Below are 23,740 nucleotides of genomic sequence, written 5' to 3'. Positions count from 1 at the left end.
TGCCCTAACACTGCGTTTCCCATATGCCCCGTTATTTCTATAAGTGCGATTTTTTATAACGCAATGTTGCACAGCAACACAACTATTGCGTTTTGGCAGAACCAATTGTACTGTAAAAATCTTTTGAGATACCAATACATGTGTTGACTTTTCTGTTGAGAGACACAATATTGACCAAGCTTGTTTAAAAAGGAAAAAAAAATTGCTTTTCAAAAGCTCAAAACTTTTCAAAGCGATTTATAGCTCTCAAAGAACTTTTGTCATTATTTTAATGGGAAAGATGGCAGTCAATTTGCATGCAGCAAACTCCCACAAACACCAATATGATGACGACCAGAGAGTTTGTTTTAGTGATGTTGGTTCAGATTGGAAAGAATATGTAATGTGTGGTGGGGAAAAGGAATAATGTTCACTTTGTTTTTGTACCTCTGTTATAGGAATGAGCGGCCATATATTTGTGAATTCTGCAACCGTGGATTTACACAGAAGGGGAACCTGAACGTCCATCGACGGACACATACGGGCGAAAAGCCCTTCCAGTGCCATTTATGTGGGAAAACCTTCAGGATTCAAGGTGGGCAGTTGCCTCCATGAGTCAGATGAAGCTTTGGCCTTTGAGTGTTTACAGCTCCGTAACAGAGGAACCTATACAAAATTCTCTTGGTGATGGTAGAGATGGCAGACTGATCAACTGGTTCTGCACCAATACCATACAGTGTAGTCTTCCCCTGACCTCTGCTGAGTTGTCTGCTGTCTTAGTGCAGCACTGGGGGCTAAGTGTAGGAGACAGTATTCGGAGTTGGCTAATATTCCTGGATTGGCACGTAGACAGCCAGTTATCCAACAATCCTCTGCTTATGCACTCCAGGCTAGGTAATAATACCTTCTCTGCACTAGGCCTAACTATATTAGCTGATATTGGTAAAAATAACAATGAAGCTGTCAGATCATCATTTTAAAACCTGATTGCTCCACTAATCTCCTTTACACAAGAATTAGCAGGAGTAGGCCATTTGGCCCCTTGAGTCCACTCAAATATTCAATAAGATTATGGTTGATCTGATTGTGGTGTCAACACCTGTCTGTCCCTCATAATCCTTGACTCCCTTGTTGCATGAGAATATATACAGACTTGAATATATTCAAAAACTCACTGCTGTCTGAGAAGAATTCCACAGATTACATGTACGTGGGTGAGCAAAAGAGTGAAGATCCAAAGCACAGTGAAAACATGGGACAAAACAATAGGAAGATAGACAGACATGGAGATTGGAAGGCTGTCATCCTGATCCAATTTTGGCCAATATGTGTCTCCAGTCCTCCATCAACATTTGCCACTCAACTGTCCTCTGAAGTGGTTCAAAAGAAAGCCCATCTCAACTTTCTCAGGGCACCTAGGGATGGCTAATAAATGTCAGCTTTGCCAGTAATGCCCACACAGGTAATGAGTAAGGTTAAATCAACTTTTAAAGACAGGACACAAGGTGAAATTAACTTATCTTGTCAGGCTGTTCCAAGAAAATGAGGGCTTTGCCAAAAGAGGGTAAGTTATGGGCTTTGATTTCACTAGCCTGGGTTAAGTAGAAAACACTCAGCTCAATCACAGTGGGATAGAAAGAGCAGCTGATGGGTAAATCATGAGATAAAGATATATATTTAGTCAAATCAAGTGACTTACTGAAGATTCTATTTTGATTTTTGTTCCAGCGAGCTTGGACAAACACAACAGGACTCACACAGGTGAACGGCCATTCAGCTGTCAGGTCTGTAGCCAGACCTTTACAGAGAGGGGTCCTCTCCATCGTCACATGGCCAGCAAACATCAGGAAGGGCGGCCACATTACTGCAATATCTGTGGCAAAACTTTTAAAGGTAATGTTTCATATGTAGCATGGTAAGGCAATATTTTGTTTCCCCAGCCTTTCCTAACATGTTCTAAGAACTTTACTCCATCAGTGAAAACGGACTTGAATACAGACTGGCTGGTATTAACAACATCAACTAAGTTTTAATTTGCAAACTGGGCAGCTAGTCTTTTTTTTTGCATTTTCTTTTCTTACTGCCATCAACTTGACAAATTCCCCCAGAGTTCCCAGTTGCAAACGAGTGATTCTTGCTGGAATCTGCATTTGGAATGTTGCAGGAGGGACAGCTGTGAACTCTGTCCCAGCCACTGTGATTACACAGCGTCTCACTCAAACTCATCTTCCAATACAGTTCAGTTTGGGATGGACAGATTTTTGGTCTCTCCAAATTAAGGGATATGAGGAGTGGACAGGAAAGTGGAGCTGAAACTTGTAAGAACACCAAAATAGAAGCAGGACTGAACAAGTCCAAGAATAACCCGGTATGCAGGAGTGTACCCAGCTCCTGCAGATCTCTACCTGAAACAAAGTCACCCCCTTCAAAGGAGAAGGGGGTGAATATTTGAGGAATGGGGAGAAAGAGAAGCATAGTTGATCAATGCTGTCGCTAAATTTAACTAATTGATCTGTTCCTTCATTTCAGCCATTGATCAGTTGCGTGTACATGTGGGGAGGCACAAAGGGGTGAGGAAGTTTGAGTGCAGTGAATGTGGCTATAAATTCACTCGACAGGTGAGATCCTTCATCTACTGATCAGATTTTAAAATATAAAATTTGCATTTTAGTTCTGCTAATACTGTTGAATTCTCCCAATATTGAGATCAGCCAAAGAGGTTGTTGAGGTAATGAGGGGAAGAGACGAGTACTGCCAGCCAAAGAAATCTGCTATGACTAACAATATAGAGTTGTGAATAGCAGAGTAATTTACAGAAAATCCAGATCAGAAAGGAACAGAAGATTTTGCAGATGGGTTGTGATAAGGGATGGGAGATGGGCTCATGTGAAATATGAACACTAGCAAGGATTGACTGGGCTGAACAGGTGCCCTTTGTTGTTTTACAATTTCTCTGTCATTAACCCACATTAAATCTCAGGACCCATTTAGAACAGCTCTCAATAGGGTGTCACTAAACAGCAACTTTAAAGTCACCAGCTGTGATGAATGTGACAGAATAATGTCTTTTTTGTAATCATAAGTAAAAAATGCTAGAACTGAACAGGAAGGAAGACAGGCTAGTTTCAGAAAATAGGATCATTTTAGGGCAGGACCTTTATCAGAATCCCTGTGTTTTTAATTTCCTGTTCTGCTTGTCCCCTCATGGCTTTGATATTCTCAATAAGCCATTTATCTTCAGCTCCTGCCTCTCATACTGCTTCATAGCTACTAATTTCATCTGTCTCCCACGCAACTGTCTAAGGCTGACTCAGACCACTCGAGTTTAAATCCTTCCATTTCCCCATCCCTCTCCAGCTCGAATACTTTTCCAGTTCTACAATCCTCAGAACGCTGTGTTATCCAGTCTAGCCCTTGTCCATTTCCAAATTACTGTGTCTTATTGTTGGCATCTGGTCCTTCAGCTGTATTGGAACAAAGCTCTGGCGTTCCCTGTCTAAATCTAACCACCTCTTCCCCTGTGAGATGCTCCTCAAAACCTACCACTTTAAATCAAGCTTTTGGTGAACTGCTTTAATAACTTCTGAACCAGAGGGGTACCAATATTCTGGCGGGGGGGAGATTTGCTAATGCTCTTCGGGAGGGTTTAAACTAATTCAACAGGGGGATGGGAACCTGAATTGTAGCTCCAGTGTACAGGAGGTTGAGAGTAGTGAGGTCATGAATAAGGTTTCAAGGTCGCAGGAGTGTACCGGCAGGCAGGAAGGAAGGTGGTTTGAAGTGTGTCTACTTCAACGCCAGGGGCATCCGGAATAAGGTGGGTGAACTTGCAGCATGGGTTGGTACCTGGGACTTCAATGTTGTGGCCATTTCGGAGACATGGATAGAGCAGGGACAGGAATGGTTGTTGCAGGTTCCGGGGTTTAGATGTTTCAATAAGATCAGGGAAGGTGGTAAAAGAGGGGGAGGTGTGGCATTGTTAGTCAAGGACAGTATTACGGTGGCAGAAAGGACGTTTGATGAGGACTCGTCTACGGAGGTAGTATGGGCTGAGGTTAGAAACAGGAAAGGAGAGGTCACCCTGTTGGGAGTTTTCTGTAGGCCTCCGAAAAGTTCCAGAGATGTAGAGGAAAGGATTGCAAAGATGATTATGGATAGGAGCGAAAGTAACAAGGTAGTTGTCATGGGGGACTTTAACTTTCCAAATATTGACTGGAAACACTATCGTTCGAGTACTTTAGATGGGTCAGTTTTTGTCCAATGTGTGCAGGAGGGTTTCCTGACACAGTATGTAGATAGGCCAACAAGAACATTGGATTTGGTACTGGGTAATGAACCAGGCCAGGTGTTAGATTTGGAGGTAGGTGAGCACTTTGGTGATAGTGACCACAATTCGGTTACGTTTACTTTAGCAATGAAAAGGGATAGGTATATACTGCAGGGCAAGAGTTATAGCTGCGGGAAAGGCAATTAGGCAAGATTTAGGATGCATAGGATGGAGAAGGAAACTGCAGGGGCTGGGCACAATTGAAATGTAGAGCTTGTTCAAGGAACAGCTACTGCGTGTCCTTGATAAGTATGTACCTGTCAGGCAGGGAGGAAGTGGTCGAGCGAGGGAACCATGGTTTACTAAAGAAGTTGAATCTCTTGTCAAGAGGAAGAAGGAGGCTTATGTAAAGATGAGGCGTGAAGGCTCAGTTAGGGCGCTTGAGAGTTACAAGTTAGCCAGGAAGGACCTAAAGAGAGAGCTAAGAAGAGCCAGGAGGGGACATGAGAAGTCTTTAGCAGGTAGGATCAAGGAAAACCCTAAAGCTTTCTATAGGTATGTCAGGAATAAAAGAATGACTAGAGTAAGATTAGGGCCAGTCAAGGATAGTAGTGGGAAGTTGTGCGTGGAGTCTGAAGAGGTAGGAGAGGCGCTAAATGAATATTTTTCGTCAGTATTCACACAGGAAAAAGACAACGTTGTCGAGGAGAATGCTGAGATACAGGCTATTAGACTAGACGGGATTGAGGTTCATAATGAGGTGGCGTTAGCAATTCTGGAAAGTGTGAAAATAGATAAGTCCCCTGGGCCGGATGGGATTTATCCTAGGATTCTCTGGGAAGCTAGGGAGGAGATTGCAGAACCTTTGGCTTTGATCTTTATGTTGTCATTGTCTACAGGAATAGTGCCACAAGACTGGAGGATAGCAAACGTTGTCCCCTTGTTCAAGGGGAGTAGAGACAACCCTGGTAATTATAGACCAGTGAGCCTTACTTTGGTTGTGGGTAAAGTGTTGGAAAGGATTATAAGAGATAGGATTTATAATCATCTAGAAAGGAATAATTTGATTAGGGATAGTCAACACAGTTTTGTGAAGGGTAGGTCGTGCCTCACAAACCTTATTGAGTTCTTTGAGAAGGTGACCAAACAGGTGGATGAGGGTAAAGCGGTTGATGTGGTGTATATGGATTTCAGTAAAGCGTTTGACAAGGTTCCCCACGGTAGGCTATTGCAGAAAATACGGAGGCATGGGATTGAGGGTGATTTAGCGGTTTGGATCAGAAATTGGCTAGCTGTAAGAAGACAGAGGGTGGTGGTTGATGGGAAATGTTCATCCTGGAGTTCAGTTACTAGTGATGTACTGCAAGGATCTGTTTTGGGGCCACTGCTGTTTGTCATTTTCATAAATGACCTGGATGAGGGCATAGAAGGATGGGTTAGTAAATTTGCGCATGACACTAAAGTCGGTGAAGTTGTGGATTGTGCGGAAGGATGTTGCAGGTTACAGAGGGACATAGATAAGCTGCAGAGCTGGGCTGAGAGGTGGCAAATGGAGTTTAATGCGGATAAGGGTGAGGTGATTCACTTTGGAAGGAGTAACAGGAATACAGAGTACTGGGCTAATGGTAAGATTCTTGTTGGTGGATGAGCAGAGAGATCTCGGTGTCCATGTGCATCGATCCCTGAAAGTTGCCACCCAGGTTGATAGAGTTGTCAAGAAGGCGTACGGTGTGCTAGGTTTTATTGGTAGAGGGATTGAGTTTCGGAGCCATGAGGTTATGTTGCAGCTGTACAAAACTCTGGTGCGGCCACACTTGGAGTATTGCGTACAGTTCTGGTCGCCGCATTATAGTAAGGATGTGGAAGCATTGGAAAGGGTGCAGAGGAGATTTACCAGGATGTTGCCTGGTATGGAGGGAAGGTCTTATGAGGAGAGGCTGAGGGACTGGAGGCTGTTTTTGTTAGAGAGAAGAAGGTTAAGAGGTGACTTAATAGAGACATACAAGATGATCAGGGGATTAGATAGGGTGGACAGCAAGAGCCTTTTTCCTCGGATGGTGATGGCTAGCACGAGGGGACATAGCTTTAAATTGAGGGGTGATAGATATAGGACAGATGTCAGAGGTAGGTTCTTTGCTCAGAGAGTAGTAAGGGTGTGGAATGCCCTGCCTGCAACAGTAGTAGACTCGCCAACTTTAAGGGCATTTAAATGGTCATTGGATAAACATATGGATGATAATGGAATAGTGTAGGTTAGATGGGCTTCAGATTGGTTTCACAGGTCGGCACAACATGGAGGGCCGAAGGGCCTGTACTGCGCTGTAATGTGCTATGTTCTTGTGCAGCTCTATAACAGTCTTTGTTTAGTAACACTACTGTGAGATTAAGTTAAAAACGTAAAAGCAAATTTCTGTTTGACACCTGCTCACTACTGATGTGCGTTTTGCTCAAATGCAGGCTCACCTGAGGCGACACATGGAGATTCATGGGCGGGTAGAAAATTACAACCCCCGTCAGCGAAGGTTACGCAACCTGATCATCACAGATGAGAAAGAGGAAAGTGCAGAGAGTGACACAAACACAGCAACACGGACAGCCAGCCTACCAGACCAGGTCCTATCCACCACAGCCACAAAGACTAATCAGTGCACTGAAACCCCAGAACTCTTATCTCATAGGTTCACAGGCATTGGGAGTTATCAACTGCAAGAGAATGTGGAGCTGTCCATTGGTATGACAGACATGTACGTTGAAGAGGTCACCATAGTCAAGATATAAAAGAACCTATTGCCTGAAGATGGGGTCAGAACCTCAAACAAATAATTGACTCTTGCTTTGTAAAATATATAAAATAAAATGGAGTTTCTAAATAGTCACTGATCAACACAACCTTCCCTGTATATTTTGTCCACTCACCACCCCGCCCCCCCACCGCTCCGAATTGGCTATGTAACCCCAACGTGCACTGTATAGTGAAGAGGGAATACTGCCTTTTCCAACTACCATTTATCAGATGAAACATTAACTCAGACGCTCAGGGATTTTGAAGATACTGTGTAATTATTCGAAGACGAGCAGTGGTGACCTTTATGGTCCTAGCCCACATTCCCTGTTTAACCAGTAATTCAACAAGCACACAACTGCTCATTTAGCAAATCATGAAATATTGCTGTGTGGAAAGACAAATTGGAATTTTTAAAAAAGTGCCTTTCATGTCTTCAGGACATTGCAAAGCACTTCAAATTAAGTCACTGTCATAGGGAAGCAATCATCCAGTGCACACAACAAGATCCCAAAAACTGCAGTGTGTTAATGACTTTGTTTTTAAAATTTCTTTCATGGGATGTGGATATCACAGGTAAGGCCAGCATTTGTTACCCATCAATAATTACTTTAAAGAAAGTGCTGGTGTACCACTATGGTCCATCTAATAATGAAAGTGCACTTAAAGCACTGTTTCAAAGAGAATTCCAGGATTTCAATATCCACAATGAAGGAGCAGCTACATTGTTCCAAGTCAGAATAATTGCAGGTGTGGTATTCCCATGTACCTGCTGCCCTTGTCCTTCTCGGTGGTCAAGATCATGGGTTTGCAAAGTGCTGTTGGAGGAAGCTTGGGGAGTTGCTACAATGCACCTTGTACATGGCACATGCCGTTATAAATGTGTATTAGCAGCAGAGGGAATGAATGGGGTGCTAATCAAGGGGCTGATTTGTCCTGGATGGTGTCAAACTTTGAGTGTTGTTGAAGTCACACCCATACAGGCAAATGGATAGTATTTCATCGCTCTCTTCATTTGTGCCTTATAAATAAATGTCTGTCAGACTTTGGGAAGATAGCAGGCAAGTTACTTGCCACAGGACATAGCTCCTGATCTGCTGCTGCACCACTATTTATATGGCTGGTCTACTTCAGATTCTAGTCAGTGGTAACCTCCAGGAAATCGATAGTGAAGGATTCAGCTATGGTAATGCTATTGAATGTTGTGGGGAGTTGATTGGATTCTCTCTCGTTGGAGACTGTCACTACCTGGCGCTTGCATGATGCAAATGCTATTGCCATTTAGTCATAGATCAGGAAGACTGTTATTCCAGCTATATCTCACTCCAGATACTGTCCAGCCACAATATTTCCACAATTTTCTGGGTAACTTGTACTTTACAGATGCAACCCACAATCTGCAAAGAGTCAGGTGTATTGAGCCTAACTGGAATAATATGATTCCAACAAAGTTTGACGTACAATTTAGTTGTAGAGCTGTACAGCATGGAAATAGACCCTTTGGTCCAACACATCCATGCCAACCAGATGTCCTAAACTAATCTAGTCCCGTTTTTCAGCATTTGGCCCATATCCCTTTAAACCCTTATTTATCAGATCAAGCTCATGTATAGTGTAGGTCTTGCTGCTTACAGGTGTGAACTGCTTCATTATTGAAGAGTTGCAAATGATATTGGACAGTGTGCAATTATCATCGAACATTTCCGATTCTGCACCTTATGGTGGAGGGAAGGACACAGAATGCAGCTGAAGATATTTGGGTCCAGAACAGTACCTCTAAAAGGCACCATATAGGCTCTTGTGGTAGAGTGATAATGTCCCTACTTCTGATGCTAAAGGCCTAGGTTCAAGTCCCATCTGCTCCAGAGATGTGTAATAACATCTCTGAACAGGGTGACTAGAAAATATCTACCTTAAGGAACTCCTGCAGTAATGTCCTTGGATCAAGATTAACCTCAAGCTATCACTACTACCTTCCTTGTGTTGGACAACAGCATCAACCAGTGGAGAAAATTAGCCCTTTCTCCTTATCCCCATGTAGTGTCGACATTGAAAAAGTACTCCATAAAAGGCAGGCAATGCTGTTCTTTCTTGGTCTGGCCGACACGTTGACCCATTTGCCTTTACGTGGCCTAACAAGTTACTCAGTTCAAAAGTAATTAGGGATAGGTGAGGAATTCTGATATGGGCATTTGTTTTCTTTCATTGGCCTTGCCAGCAAACTTAACTGCAGGGAGACACCTCAAGATTCAGCCAGATAGCCTAACTATACTGACATTGTGGGTGTCACTGCCATCTACTGGTCACATACGCAACCTGCAAAACAATACAGAAAGATTGCATTAGAACGTGAAATCCTGGATATCCTCAGGTCTGGTAGCATCTATGGAGAGATGAGAATTAATTTCTGATTGATTACAATAAAAAAAATTGGAATAGAACTTTAAGATGAATATTGCTGGCAATGAATTAAACACTAAAGACAAAAGCAAAATTACTGCAGATTGTGGAAAAACGAAAAACAAGAAATCCTGGATACATGCAACAGGAGCATTAGGTGTATTCATTCAGCATTTTTATTCAAGGATATAGTATCCTTTAATGCAGCTGAATACTCAAATGGTAAAGCAATAGACAAGAAAAAAAGGCTGGATTGAGATATAGAAGTAATGGCAAATTTGTCTGGCAAAGTTATTGACAGAAATTACAGGGTGTTCGAAAAAAAGTTTGTACATCCCTGCAGGAAATTAACTTCTGGTCAGAATAATTACTGTCCAAACACAAAGTGTGGAAAAAAAAACACAACTTTCTCCATTTCCCCTTCATTCCACAGGTCACAAGCAACCTCCTAGAGCCTCAATCAAAATTTCACCTTCATTGGGAGAGAGCGCCATTGGACATCAATGCAGCCCAAGCCTGTTTCCAGCATCTAAATAAGTGACAGACAACAGAAACAGAAATGCTGGCTGAGTTATTTTTATCTTCTGAAAGATCATGTGGCGGTGCTCAAAGATGACCAAGGAATGATCAATGTGTGGTGAGCAACATGCTACTCAATCAGCAACAAAAATAATAGATTAACTGGTTGTTGCTTGCAATCGATCTTGCAGTGTAGAAAATAGTTGCTGCATTTGATAACCATAAAAAGGCACTACACTTGAGAATGAAATAATGGAACAAAAATACAAATATTTTCTCAATGGGAATGGCATTGGAGTCGCTTCACATTTATTTCATGCTCATGCTGAGACAACAAGGAGAATTTTATCCACAAGTGCATTAAAAGAGACAAACCCTACCTTAAGTCCATATTAAACTATTCTGACTAAAACAAACCAAGCTAACTCCTTCAGAGTAGATAGACATTTTATTTTAGTGGATTTTGTGTTGTACAACTTCTCAATGTAAACTACATGTTTGTGTACAATAAGCCACAACATCTCAAATAAAACAACACGCATTAAAAACTCAGAAACAAAACCAGGAAGTGTTTAGAATTCACAGAATCTCGAAAGGAAAACCACATGTCCTACCTTGAAAACTAAAATGTATCAATTTTCTCCTTCAAGTTGTCTGTATTTAGACTCAATATTAAATGGAGATTTTGTTCAGATTCAGACATGTACTTAAAAATGGAACCACCCATTCTCTAACAACTGAAAGTTTATCCAAATGGAGTTAAGCTTAACAAAAAACATCAATTCTATCCTTGGTGTGTATATCAAGCTTAACACAGCCACCATGTATTGAATTTGTTTCGGTGCCTCAGACTAAGGAGGAGGGGAGGGAAAAAAAACAGGCTATTGTTGCTAATTGTATTTGCTGGACAAGGACAGCATCAGTCCTGACTGCAGCCAAATAAACTGCCAAAATGCACATGAGGAATGGTCAAGATGGGCACGAGGAGCAATCACTGCTGTGTTCTGTGCCTCAGAGAGGCAGTGCCTTCAGGGTAGAAGTGGGGAAAGGGAAAATGTAGAAAAATAGAACTGCTGTATTTCTGAACAAATTACTTCAAACAGTTGAACTTTGAACAATGTCAGCAGCAAATAATGGATAGAACATGAAATAAATATCAAGTTATCTCAAATAGAATAATGGGAATATTTACTTCCAGGTTCTAAAAACTGCAAATGAACAACCATGTCTTTCTATTTGGCGGCATATTTTGAATGTGTGATTCTTGAATATTTAATTGCAAACCCTCTATTTCTACTGCTTTATAAATAGAAATATATATAAAACTAAATATATATATCCGATACCCTCTGTCCTCTCAGAAATGGAGAGGATAGACGAGCTATTTTGGAACAAGCTGGCAGTGTTTCTAGAAAACGGAGTGGAACTCCTTGATATGTATTCTTCCTTCCAAAACTGAGTTTTTTTCACCCTTGTGAAATTCTAACAAGCCTGCTACAGCTGAAGAGGGTGGGGTTGGTGATGGGGCAGCAAATTTGAGGCAAATTAAAACATATCCCACAGGATTAAAGTGCACCAGTACCAACTTGCCATCTCGAAGGCAGCAAGACCCCAATTCTACATTCCAAACAAGCTTTCTCCACTGCACAGATTTGCTCAACTTAGTGTCAGAGATTTTAATCGGGTTAGATCCAGCCTTAAAATGCAGCAATCAGTACCTTCAAAGGGTTGTTGGCAAGCTTTTTCTGGAGCTAGTCATTGCCAATCCTTTTACAGACTTAGCATACCTTCCAACTGGAACTCACATTGCAACTTCTTTGCGTAAACATTAAACACTGGATTGTATGTCTTCATTAAAACCCAGTAAATAGCACATGGTGTTCACCTGGTACTTCACTATATCCCAACACGGTCATAAAACAAAACTTAAAAATTAGTAAAAATATAGTTGACTTTCCAGGGCTGGAACAAAATAGGAAACACAAAATAGTATTTGTGCTCAACCGCTATCTGCCTGTGCAGATCAGAGCCTCAAGAATCCTACAGGACGATTTCTCCGGCTGTCTGGTTCTCTCCAAAACTCATCCTTCAAATTACCAGTAATACCGCATTAACCTTGTTGCTGTTCATGTGTTCACACTGTGTACAAAATGGCTGCCTTATTTCCTTACATTGTTGCACTTCAAAAGTAAATTAATTGCAAGTGAAGCATTTTGTGATGTGATCTGGCATTACTTAAAGGCAAGTCTTTCTTTTTCAACCAATGCTTAGCAACAAGCATGTGGCCATAGGAGAAGACAAAATTGTCACATCTCCTAACTTAACAGAATCGGTCAACAGATACAGTGAAACCTGCCAGACTAAACATAGACAGCAGCCAATGAATGGCACAGTTGTATTAATTTGAACTATTTCAGTCAACACCCAATTCAACAGGGAGCAGTGACTGCTTTTGGTCCAACAGGGACAATTTTTAAAATAAACTGGGAAAGGGCAATGTCCAATTGACATGTGCCAGTCCAGAATTAGATGGCGAGCTTTTGTAATGTGTTAGAAATCTGCTGGTTTTGGAGAGAATCCAAGCGGGTTTCACTGTAGCCGATATCAGTCTTTACTCCAGTCTAAACAGTGCTATAGGCGGAGGTTCTCATTGTGAAGGTGTCTTCGATACCGAGCTAGATTCAGGGCATTTATTTCATTGTTATGGTTGTCGTTCAGGGTCCCTTCAAAGGTAACTTGGGCGGTGGGCATGAACTGTCGGAAGATGCTGACAGTTCCATGCCAGAAGGTGGGCTGTGGGAGTCGTCCTACTACGCTCCAGGAACCAGTCTGAAAGTCATAGCTTTCGATTATGTCGGATAGTTCAAACGTGTTATCGTAGCCGCCAGACACAACCAACTTCCCTCCCAGAGCAGCCACACTGCCCCCAACATGGACCTGCAATGTAGGAAAAAAAAAGTTAAACATACAGATTCAAAATAGGGAAGCATCCTACACTGCACAGAAACTAAAAGGAGGGGTATACTTCAGCCATTCAGCATCCTCAGTTTCAGAATTTTCATCCTATTTTCCAAATTCCTCCATTGCTTTGCCACTTCCTAGTTTCATCCAGATATACACTAGTCTTTCCCATCCACCTCACCTCCAACCACCCAGTTTTCCCCTTCCTTATTCCTCCTACTCTGCTCAGATCAGCTCCTACTACATTCTGGGACTCGGAGGTTGGTCAATTCAGATCGAGTGCAAAATGTGACCTGATTTGAATATAGCTGGTCACGCTGTACCACCCATCCTACAACTACTATCTCCCCACCTCCAAAATGCACGCGCACACACACAGTACCTGATTCATGGGTGGAATTTTGTCCCATTCGTTCTTTGTTGGGTTATACACATCAACCTCTGAAGAATCATCCCTGTGGAGAGAAGAGGAAGAGAATGCGTTTAGCAATCAGTCCAGATGCCACCAGGATAGAATCATGAGCATAACAGAAGATGCATTCACAGACAGTCCACATAAAGCTCTTCAACACAACTCATGCCTTGTATTTTACTCACATTTTGTCCTGTTCCACGAGAGAAAACAAAACTTGCATTTATACAGAATCATTCACAGCCTCAATATCCCGAAGTGTTTTAGAAGCAATGGAGTCATTTTGATGTGTAATTGCTGTTGTATATATTTTCCATTCAATCTGTTCAAGAGATGTTATCACAGAGTTCTGGAACAGGTGAGATATGAATCCAGGCCTCCTGGCTCAGAGATAAGGACACTACCACGGCACTGGTTGGCACAGTTGAGTCGGGCCAAAAAGTCCTTTTCTGCACTCTATGTTGCAATAATCCCTTTTTAATTTTTTTTTTTGGGGTGGATGGTGGGGTGGGGAAACAAACCATTCCTGTAGCATCCCTACCACTCAGACTACGTATAAACGTTAGGTTAAAGTTTGTGCTGTGTTACAACCCCTCTGGTCCTGTGATCCACTAGCCCACTAATACTCTATTTGGGCTCACAACTAGACAGGAGACTCTTGAAGAGAGGTACTGGCATATGTGGAACTATAACCAAGCAAGCTTCAAGAGAGAAGGAAGAAACCTGGCAGGAAAACAAAGTTAATATGAATCAGAATTCCTGCAGTAAACAACACGATTAGATAACAGTTGTTACTGATGTTGGAAAACAGACTCCCTGTGTCTAACTTATTCAGGTCCACTTGTTTACTGGGTGAGCGCTTGACTGTGGCTGACAGCAGCAGGTGGTGTAGCAGCTCCTGACTCCTTCCATTGGATGACCAGACAGAAAATGAGACAAGAAAAAGTGTTTTTTTTCTTTCTACACAATGAGTTGTGATCTGCATTTCACTGCCAGATTCAGTAGCAACTTTCAAAATGGAAACTGGCTAAATACTTAAAGGATAGTGAGGAAAGGTCAGGAGAGTGGAACTAATTGGAGAGCTCATTTTTTAAAGAAATGGCATAGGAATGATGAACTGAATTCATCTGTGTTGAATGCTGCCATGAAACAGACACAGCTGTTACATGTTAAAAAGAAATAGATGCTGAAAGGAGATCAAGGTCATTTAGACTGCAGACGAAAATTTCACCAAACATGAAGCCCACAAATTGCAGACCGAATGTAGTGTGGTCAGTGGAAACTAGACAACCAGAGTCACTCAATTAATGGGAGCTGTCCTAGTATAGGAGAGCTTTACATTTCAAGCTGCACATGGGGCCCAGCCTGCGTTTCTCTTCGATTCATGTCATTTTGACCAATCCTGGCTCAGATAATAATAAATCGGGCAGGGGGGACAGGAAGCAGTTGGAGTTTTACCACTGATCAGACTTGCTCTACCAAAGATTCACATCCTCACTGGCTCACTTGGGTGAACAGATAGACACAGGTCACTGCATGTAAATCTGTCACTATTAACTCCCAAGTATTTCATATTGCTAATACGAACAGGTCTTGGTTAGGATTCGGAAAATATTAATATTGTGGTGGTGGATACTGTTTAACAATAAAACTTTCAAAAATGAACTGAATAAGTACAAAGGAGAATATCTGAAGGGCAACGGGGAAAGAGTGGGGGAGTGGGATCAACTAGATTGTTCTTCAAAAACAAATTGGTGAAGGCATGATGAGCTGACTAGTCTTCTTCTGGTGCTGTACTGTTGTAAAACTTACAACATTGGCTGTAATGGCTTTGAGATGGCCAAAGACCACAAAAGGTGCTATACAAATGAAAATTTTGCTCTTTTCACCAAGGAAAGAAATAATCCCAAGAACAGCCCTTCCAAAATACTAAGACTAATTAAATCACAATAAATCAGTTGACAAAAAAAAAGTGCCGATTCAATAGAATTTCTTGGTCAAGAATCAACTCAAGGATCACGAGTCATAGTTCAGACACCTCTTGTTCTGGTGATAAAAGGCCAGCTGGAATTAGATATAGTATGGGAAGAGAGGAAGAAAATGCAAAACAGATATCTAAAATAATGAAAGTATGAGAGTCACTGGTATAAACGTCACAACCTAGCTATCAGCGATTTGCTGGGAAGCCTGTGATTTGATACAGAAGCCCAGTCATTTGAAAGTGATCTCAGAGTCAGAGTCAGAGTCCTACAGCAGGGAAACAGACCTTTCAGTCCAACTCGTCTGTGCCAATCAGACATCCCAATCTGACCTCGTCCCATTTGCCAGCATTTGGCCCAATTCCCTCTAAACCCTTCCTATTCATGTGCCCATACAGATGGCTTCTAATTGTAATTGTACCTGCCTCCTCCACTTCCTCTGACAGCTCGTTCCATACACGCACCACCCTCTGAAGAAGTGAACCCTCAAGTCCATTTTAATTCTTTCCCAGCTTACCTTAAAAACTTATGTCATCTAGTTTGCAGTCCCCCACCCTTAGAAAAAGACCCTGGCTATTCACCCTGTTCATTCCCCCCATGATTTTATAAACTGCTATGAGGTCACCTCTCAGCCTCTGACACTCCAGGCTTATTCAGCCTCTCCCCATAGCTCAAATCTTTCAGTCCAGCAACATTTTGAGAGGGTGCAGAAAAGATTTATCAAGTTTAACAACATCTATAGGAGGGCAACTGAAATTGTATGATTTGTTCCAAACGTGACCTCACCAACTTCCTAGCCTCACTAAATGTCCTGTACAACCACAACATGACGTCCCAACTCTTATACTCAAAGTTCTGACAAGTGAAGGCAAGCGTACCAAACACTTTCTTCACCACCCTATCTACCTGTGACTCCACTTTCGAGGAGCTATGCACCTGAACCCTTAGGTCTCTTTGTTCAGTAACACTCTCCAGGTGTACAAGTCCTGCCCTGGTTTGCTTTACCAAAACGCAAAACCTCACATTTATTTAAATTAAACTCCATCTGCCACTCCTCAGCCAGTTGGCCCATCTGATCAAGCTCCCATTGTACTCTAAGATAACCTTCTTCACTGTCTACTACACCACCTATTTTGCTCTCATATGCAAACTTACTAACCGTACCTCTTATGCTGACATACAAGTCATTTATATAAAATGATGAAAAGCAGTGGACCCAGCACTGATCCTTGTGGCCACCACTGGTCACAGGCCTCCAGTTGAAAACATAACCCTCCACCACCACCCTCTGGCTCCTACCTTCAAGGCAATTTTGTATCCAGTTGGCTAGCTCTCCCTGGATCCCACGTGATCTAACCTTACTAACCAGTCTACCATGCGGAACCTTTGTTGAACACTTTACTGAAGTCCATACAGATCATGTCCACCGCTTTGCCTTCATCAATCCTCTTCGTCACCTCTTCCCAAAAAAAAAAACCCCCTCGATCAAGTTAGAGACATGATTTCCCATGCACAAAACCACGTTGTCACTAATCAGTCCTTGCCCTTCAAAATGCATGTAAATCCAGTCCCTCAGAATCCCCTCCAACAACCTACCCACCACTGACTTAAGGCTCACTGATCTATAGTTCCCTGGCTTTTCACTACTACCTTTCTTAAATAATGTCACCACATCAGCCAACGTCCAATCCTCTGTCACCTCACCTGTGGCTATTGATGATACAAATATCTCAACAAGGGGCCCAGCAACCCACAAAGTTCTGGGAAATACTAGATCAAATCCCAGAGATTTATTTTAAGAACTCCAGCACCTCATCCTCTGTAATATGAACTCTTTTGAAGACATTATTTATTTCCCCAAGTTCCCTAGCTTCCATGTCCTTCGCCACAGTAAATACGGAGGTAAAATATTTGTGTAGTCTCACCCATCTCCTGTGGTTCCACACACAAATGGACATGTTCATCTTTAATGTACCTATTCTCTCCCTCTCTGGATTCTCCTTAATTCTATTAGCCAAAGCTATCTCATATCCCCATTTTGCCCTCCTTATTTCCCCAAGTATACTCCTTCTGCCCTTATACTCTTCTAGAGATTTACTCAATCCCAGCTGTCTACCCCTGATAGAAGTCTCCTTTTTTCTTGACCAAAGCCTCAATTTCTCTAGCCATCCATCATTCCCTAACTTACCAGTTACGCCTTTCACACGAACAGTTGAAAATGAAAGCATCTCGACACCCTTTTCACATTACACCCCATACACTGAAAACTATAGTCATACAGTTGGGGGGAGGCCATTTGGCCCATCAAAATAGTGCAGCTCAACAAAATAAGGAATCTAGAATGAATTAAATCACTACGAAAAGTCTAGAAATAAGCCCAAAGGAGAGACAATTATTCTCCTTAATCAATGAATAATCCAATCACAACATATAAAGCTGCAAAACTATCAAAGGGAGGAAAGCATAACACAGTGGGTCTGTGATTGCATGCCTGTGGATAGAAGAGAAAGGGTAGTGAACACATGCATGGAATTAGCAACTGATAGGACCATGCTGTGATGGCAGCACAGTTGCATAGTTTCAAATATAACAGTGTGGAGCTGGAGGAACACAGCAGGCCAGGCAGCATCAGAGGAGCAGGAAAGCTGACATTTCAGGTCGGGACCCTTCTTCAGATTTCTTACTATCTCTGCACAGTCTCAAACTTATCCGTCATGCATACAAACCAGGGTGAGGCACCTGTGCAGCTGCTCTGCAACATGAGGAGTAGAGAGTAAACTTTACTCCCAAAGGTTCACGACATTCCTGTTTACAGATGTTCCTTTTACGCAAGGGCAACCCCATCCCACACAGTGTAACCAATTTAAACTCACCGCACAAAATATATCAGTCCATTGAGTGTCACTGTCTTTGGCACAAATGACCATGGAGGTAATGAACCGCAAACCACAACACTCCACGAATCAATCTCAGGGTCATAGCGCTGAATGGCCATTGATTCTTTGCCAGCAAGTGTGCCAATGGCATAGAGTTTTCCCCGGCAGGCTGTACTTGAGCAGTTGTCCATGGGGAAGGGCATGGGTCGCAGGGCCTCCCAGCTGTCGAGGCTGTGATCATAGCGCTCCAGGCTGTTGTGGGCAATGATGTAGATATGGCCTTTGAGTACCACAGAGCTGTGATACTCTCGGGCTTGCAGCATGGGCGAAACCTCTGTCCACTCGTTCACACTGGAATTGTAACGCCATACACAGTCATACAGTGATGTCCCATCAGAACCACCTATTGGACAAAAAAAAAAAAAAAAAAAAAAAAAAAACAGACATAATGAAGGCAGCACTCATTGACTGTCCTTTTCCCTCCTGGGATCGATTGGTCATTCTCCATGTTAGTGGGTGGCACTCTCACCTCAGAATCTGAAGAGTGCGGTCTCACTTGACAGGCTAATAAGTTAACACTCGCAGTGCCAATTCTGGTGTGCTGCACTGTCGGAAATGCCATCTTTCAGATGAAATTTTAAACCAAGCTCCTGGCTGCCCTTCCAAGTAGACGTAAAAGATGTATGGAACTGCTTTGAAGAACAACAAGGGAGTTGTCCTTGGCACTGGGGCCAATATTTATTTCTCAATTAACAACGCTAAAAACAGAATATCTGGTCACCATCACATTACATTTTGTGGGACCTTACTGCGTGCAAATTTTCAACATTACATTTCAAAAAAATACTTCATCGGCAATAAAATCCTTTGGAACACCAAGGCTATGAAAGGTACTACATAAACACAAGTCTTTCTTGATGTGGGCCAAAATGGGCTATCAGACTGTGGCAACATCAGAAACAAGCTCAACAGCCAAAGTCGCACACTTTTCATAGCAGTTTACAGCTCAGTGATTTGCCTTTATGCCCATTGCATTTGTGCTGTATGAAAAATCTGAAACTCATCCCACTTCCTTCCTTTGTTTCAATTAATCTGATTTTCTCCTTAAATGTTGCAATGGTCTCTGCCTCAACCACTCCCTGGGGTGAAGTATTTCATCCTCCAATTGCCCCTCAGTGGCAAGAGAGGGTTTTGAAATTCTATTCTCATTCTCAGTGAGGAAAATTGGTGATCCTGATCATGAATTCCCTGATTTGAAGTAGTCTTCCCTGTTCACTCTAAAGCAAAACTATTCATTGTAAAGCCCTTTTAAATCTCTTGGCTCCCACCAATCCCAGTATCTCCAGTCTCTCCTCAAAACCATTATCCTCCTTCTTAGCATCACTATCATGGTGACTCTAACTCTATATTCTTTAATTAGGTCCCTATAATCATTCAGTGCAACTTTTGACCTGTCTTTTATAAAAAAATGATAATTTCACTCTTTTTCCTTGACCTTTATGATCTTGTTTATAAAATGCAAAAGCTTGCTTCTAACAAGTTTCAATTACCAACTCAGAACAGACCACTGATATCCTCAGGGACGGGTGTCCTGCTCCAACAAAACAACATTTAGCCTTTAACATTCCCCTTGCTCCTCAGGGAGCATTAATCCTCCATGTGGTGTCTGTTTACAGGTGCCCAGGAGCTGTCTCCCAAGCTCTGCGTGGTAAAGTTCAAGCAAGAAGACAGCTCGCAGCAGAATGCAGCACCCTGAGGTGTCAGAGCTGCAAACAGCCCCAGCTTATAACCCGCTAAACCCTAGCATGGTCACAAACTATCACGGAAAGATTTTTAACCCGTGGAGATGTCATTTACATCTTGCCTCACTGGTAGCTGCTGATAATAAATAAATTCTCAGTGACATGGATTTCACACAGTAAAAATAGCTGTATGATCTGCCACATTAACATGATCTGTATGTAGAGTGAATACAGACAGGGAGGACTGAAATAGGACATCACTTCCCATCAATGTCACTTCATCAACCTCAAAGCAAAGCATTAAGAATTGAGAGAGAAAACAGGGACAGATTCAACACTATCTCAGAAGAGTTCTAGAGTTATAACGGTATGGTATTATTAAAACACATGCAGAATTCTGCCTAGCCATCTTATACATTCAGAAACAGCACTTTTAAATGCTGAAAACCAGTCAGCTTGTCACCCACATTGAGGGAGCTGTCCTTTTAAAAAGCTTACAGTCCATCCTGCAGGTCAAGACCACCTTTAAGATGGTTGCTGCTTAACAAGTGAATGTATACCAACATGGGTTTGGTTTGGATTGTGCCATTAGAATGCCCATGAAGCTAAAGCACACTCTCTGGAGAAGCAGCTTAACTATCCAGGGCAAGGGATGGACAATAAATACAAGCCTTTCCAGCAACACTCACATTCTTACTTACAACTATTCAAATGTCTTCAACTGTTTTTACTTTCAACATCTGTTGTTGTATGTTGTGTTCATTTTATCAGGTTTGTGAAGTGATTCTGCTAAAGATGACTGACTTAAGCATCAGCTGTGACTCAGTGATAGCCTCTATTCCTGGAACCAAAGATTGAGGCTGGAACCCACAGCCAAGTACTTGAAGACACACCACCGTGCCATGTACTGAAGGGGTCCGGCACCGTCAGAGGTGTAGTCTTTCACATGAGACTTCAGTCTTGTTAGGCCATAAGACATGGGAGCCTTATTCCTATAACTCTTGATTCCCTTAATGATTAAGAATATTCAAGGCTGAGAGAAAGAGATTTCTAAAGTCCCAACCTTAACAGCCCTCTATTAAGAATGCCACAGATTCACTACCCTCAGAAAAAAATTCCTGTTTTCCTCAAAGACTCCACTTCATATTGTGGAAGAGCAGGGTAATTCTCCCTTACATTGTATTCCCTTGAATGATGGGGATGATCTAAGAGATATGTACAATGATCAAAGGATTCAATAGAGAGAGAAACTACTTCCTTTAGCAACAGAATCCAGGAACACAGAAGGTTATTGGGCCCATCACAGGCTCTTGGAAAATCTATCCAAATTAGTCCCACTACCCTGCATTTTCCCCAGTGACTGACAACATCCTTCTTTTCTAGTATGTAAGCTGCTTCCACCAACTTTTCAGACAACACATCTCAGATCAGAACAGTGTACATTAGAAACATTACCCATCTTTTACCAATTATCTTAAATCCATGTTCCCTGGTTACTGACCCTCCTGTCAAAGGAAGAAGTTTCACCTCATTTATTCTATTAAAACCTTTCATAACATTTAATACATCTCTTAAATCTCTCCTTAAAACTCTGCTTGAAGGGAATAGCCCAACTTCTCTAGTTTCTCTATACCACTCCTGTACCCCATCCAGAAGCACTACAACCTGAAAATTAGAGTCAAGCTATTCAGAAGCAAAACGAGGATGCAATTTTTCACTGACTTCTATGACCCATGAAATTTATTTAATCAATTCAGTAGAGGGCCAGCTGAAGCTTTCATGATGGTGGCAAAGCAGTAGTGCGGGATGCAGGATTCCGCCCAGGGCTCATCTGCTCTGGTTGGTTAATTTTTTTTTCTTATTTCACTATTTTGTTTTTCTTACTTTAATCTACTTACTTTCTGTGGAGAGTGAGTTTGTGCAGCGCAGAGGAGAGTGAGCCCCAGTGCAGTGAAGTTGAGCCATCATGGGGTGAGCGAGCCCAACATGGCAGGGAATGAGGTCCCCCAACACCTGCAGCGGTGGCGAGAACAGGCCCGAGGTGGCAGTGACTGCAGTCAGCCCCAAGCTGCAGTTGGCGTGGACTGGAGGTGTGGTCTGGAGGCAAGGCCCGGCACGGATTGTGAGGAGGATTGTAAAGCTGAACTTTTATTTATTTTTCTAATTTATTTCTAAGATTTTGTACCTACGTACCTTGCACCTAAGATGGTGGGAAGGTCTGTAATGCTGAACTTTTTATTTCTAAGATTCTGCAAGCAAGTACTTAAGATAGCGCCATAAGTGGCGACTTTGTAAACATTTCACTGCACTCCTGTGAATACATGTGACAATAAACGTAATTCTAATTCTAAAGAGTTACAGCTGTTTTAAAGAGATGATAGATACAATTGGTTGAATCCTTCTGTGTTGCAAGATTATCACAGGTGAAGTTTTTTTGGTTTAAGAATGTGAAAAAGACTTGGATTAAGGCAGGTTGGGGTGCTGACCTACCGTACCTAATGGAATAGGAAGATATTTTAGTTCGGGGGTACCACCCTTCCCTCTGAACCAGAAGCTCTGGGTTCAAGTCCCATTTTAGGATTTGATGGCAACAGAAAGTAGGTTTATAATGCAGTAAAACAGAATGATTATTGACTTGCAAAGTCTTCCGGTTCACTTATGGCAGGTGGTAAAAGCGGTAGGGTCTCCTGATCAAGCATGCTTGATGCAGAATGATGACCTTCAACATAGCTTCAGGCAACAAGCTAAAGACCTGTTCCAGGCAAAACTAGTTATGGAAGCAAATATAAATATGTACCTTATCTACCCCAGGCGCCTAAAGGGATGGAAAAGAAATAAAAGCAAGATATTTAAAGAAATGGTAGCAGAGAGGGAATAGGCCTACTCCCGTTCCCTAGGCAACAGGAACTCGACTCAAGTAGTTTAGCAGCGGAGAAGCCCCACTCCCTTACCGGTCACATAGATGTCGTTTCCGAAGGCGGTGATGCTGTAACCTCCGGCTAAGTGGTCAGGGAACTCGGCCAAGTACCGCCAGTGTCCGGTCAGCGGGTTGAAGCAGTCGACGGTGACCAGCTCGTCGCAGTCCTTGTCGCAGCCGCCGACCACCACCAGGATCTCGGCCAGGCCGGTGGAGGGCCGAGCCCTCATCCTCTCGCACGGGTAATCGTGGCGATCGTACTCGGAGGACTGGAAGGCCCGGGCCTGGTGGATGAGCTGCAGGCAGCGGGGTGAGTAGTAGACGAACGGGTCGCTCTCCACGTACGCGAGCAGGTAGAAGCGGCGGATAAACGGCAGCCGCACGTGCTCGAAGAGCTCGGGCCAGAAGCGGAGGCGGCGCTTGGAGTCGGCCTTGACCCAGCGCAGGGCCAGCTGGTAGGCCGCCTCCTCCTTGTCGACGTGCAGCCGGTCGTCGGACAGGTACTCGAGCAGCCGGCGCTGCGGCAGGGCCTCGAACTCCTTCTCGGCGGACAGCTCGACGATGTGGCGCAGGATGAAACGTTTGGCGTTTTCGGCCAGGCCGCGGCAGGCGTAGGCCTCGGCGAACTCCTGGATCTCCAGGCAGTTGGCCACGTCCAGCTGCCGCTCCAGGTAGGCGCAGCAGGCCTCCTTGACCGAGGGGAACTGGAAGAGATCGGCGGCACGGGCCAGCGGCTCCACGTTGCCCTGGGTGACGGTGACCTGGCCGGTGTAGGAGAAATCCAGCAGCAGGCTCAGGATCGGAGCCTTCACCCCGTGCAGCTCCACCCGCTCGGCGTAGCTCTCCTTCAGGCGGCCCGCGAACATGGCCCTGAAGTAGTGGCTGGCGGCTGCCAGCACCGTCCGG

General features: G+C 43.1%; 2 protein-coding genes across 4 annotated transcripts in view; one reads left to right on the top strand and one right to left on the bottom strand.

The window, feature by feature from the left end:
• Positions 1–326: 326 nt before the first annotated feature.
• LOC125486629 (telomere zinc finger-associated protein-like) lies at positions 327–10,227 on the top strand. Its single transcript, XM_048614880.1, has 6 exons — positions 327–340; positions 438–574; positions 1,708–1,872; positions 2,509–2,597; positions 6,704–6,990; positions 9,862–10,227. The coding sequence occupies exons 1-6, from the start codon at positions 327–329 to the stop codon at positions 9,878–9,880; spliced, it is 711 nt and encodes a 236-aa protein (XP_048470837.1). The 3' UTR covers positions 9,881–10,227.
• Positions 10,228–10,380: 153 nt separating this feature from the next.
• The window catches only part of klhl21 (kelch-like family member 21), a 129,562-nt gene continuing 116,202 nt past the window's right edge, over positions 10,381–23,740 (bottom strand). For all 3 annotated transcript variants that reach the window (XM_048615242.1, XM_048615244.1, XM_048615243.1), the window contains exons 3-6: positions 22,869–23,740; positions 18,173–18,578; positions 13,291–13,363; positions 10,381–12,884 (exon numbers count right to left, since the gene is read on the bottom strand). In XM_048615242.1, coding sequence (XP_048471199.1) covers positions 12,579–12,884; positions 13,291–13,363; positions 18,173–18,578; positions 22,869–23,740 — 1,657 coding nt within the window. In that variant the 3' untranslated portion in view covers positions 10,381–12,578. The remainder of the gene's footprint in view (positions 12,885–13,290; positions 13,364–18,172; positions 18,579–22,868) is intronic.

The sequence above is a fragment of the Rhincodon typus genome, chromosome 31 (genome assembly GCF_021869965.1).
Source record: "Rhincodon typus isolate 14 chromosome 31, sRhiTyp1.1, whole genome shotgun sequence".
In the NCBI taxonomy this organism is placed as follows: Eukaryota; Metazoa; Chordata; class Chondrichthyes; order Orectolobiformes; family Rhincodontidae; genus Rhincodon; species Rhincodon typus.
This window is presented reverse-complemented; position numbering and strand designations above follow the sequence as displayed.

What these genes read in the sequence shown, in the direction of transcription:
- LOC125486629 (XM_048614880.1), top strand. An exon ending in CTGTGGCAAAACTTTTAAAG is followed by an intron (nt 1,873 to 2,508) that starts GTAATGTTTCAT and finishes CCTTCATTTCAG; the next exon opens with CCATTGATCAGTTGCGTGTA. An exon ending in GCTATAAATTCACTCGACAG is followed by an intron (nt 2,598 to 6,703) that starts GTGAGATCCTTC and finishes GCTCAAATGCAG; the next exon opens with GCTCACCTGAGGCGACACAT.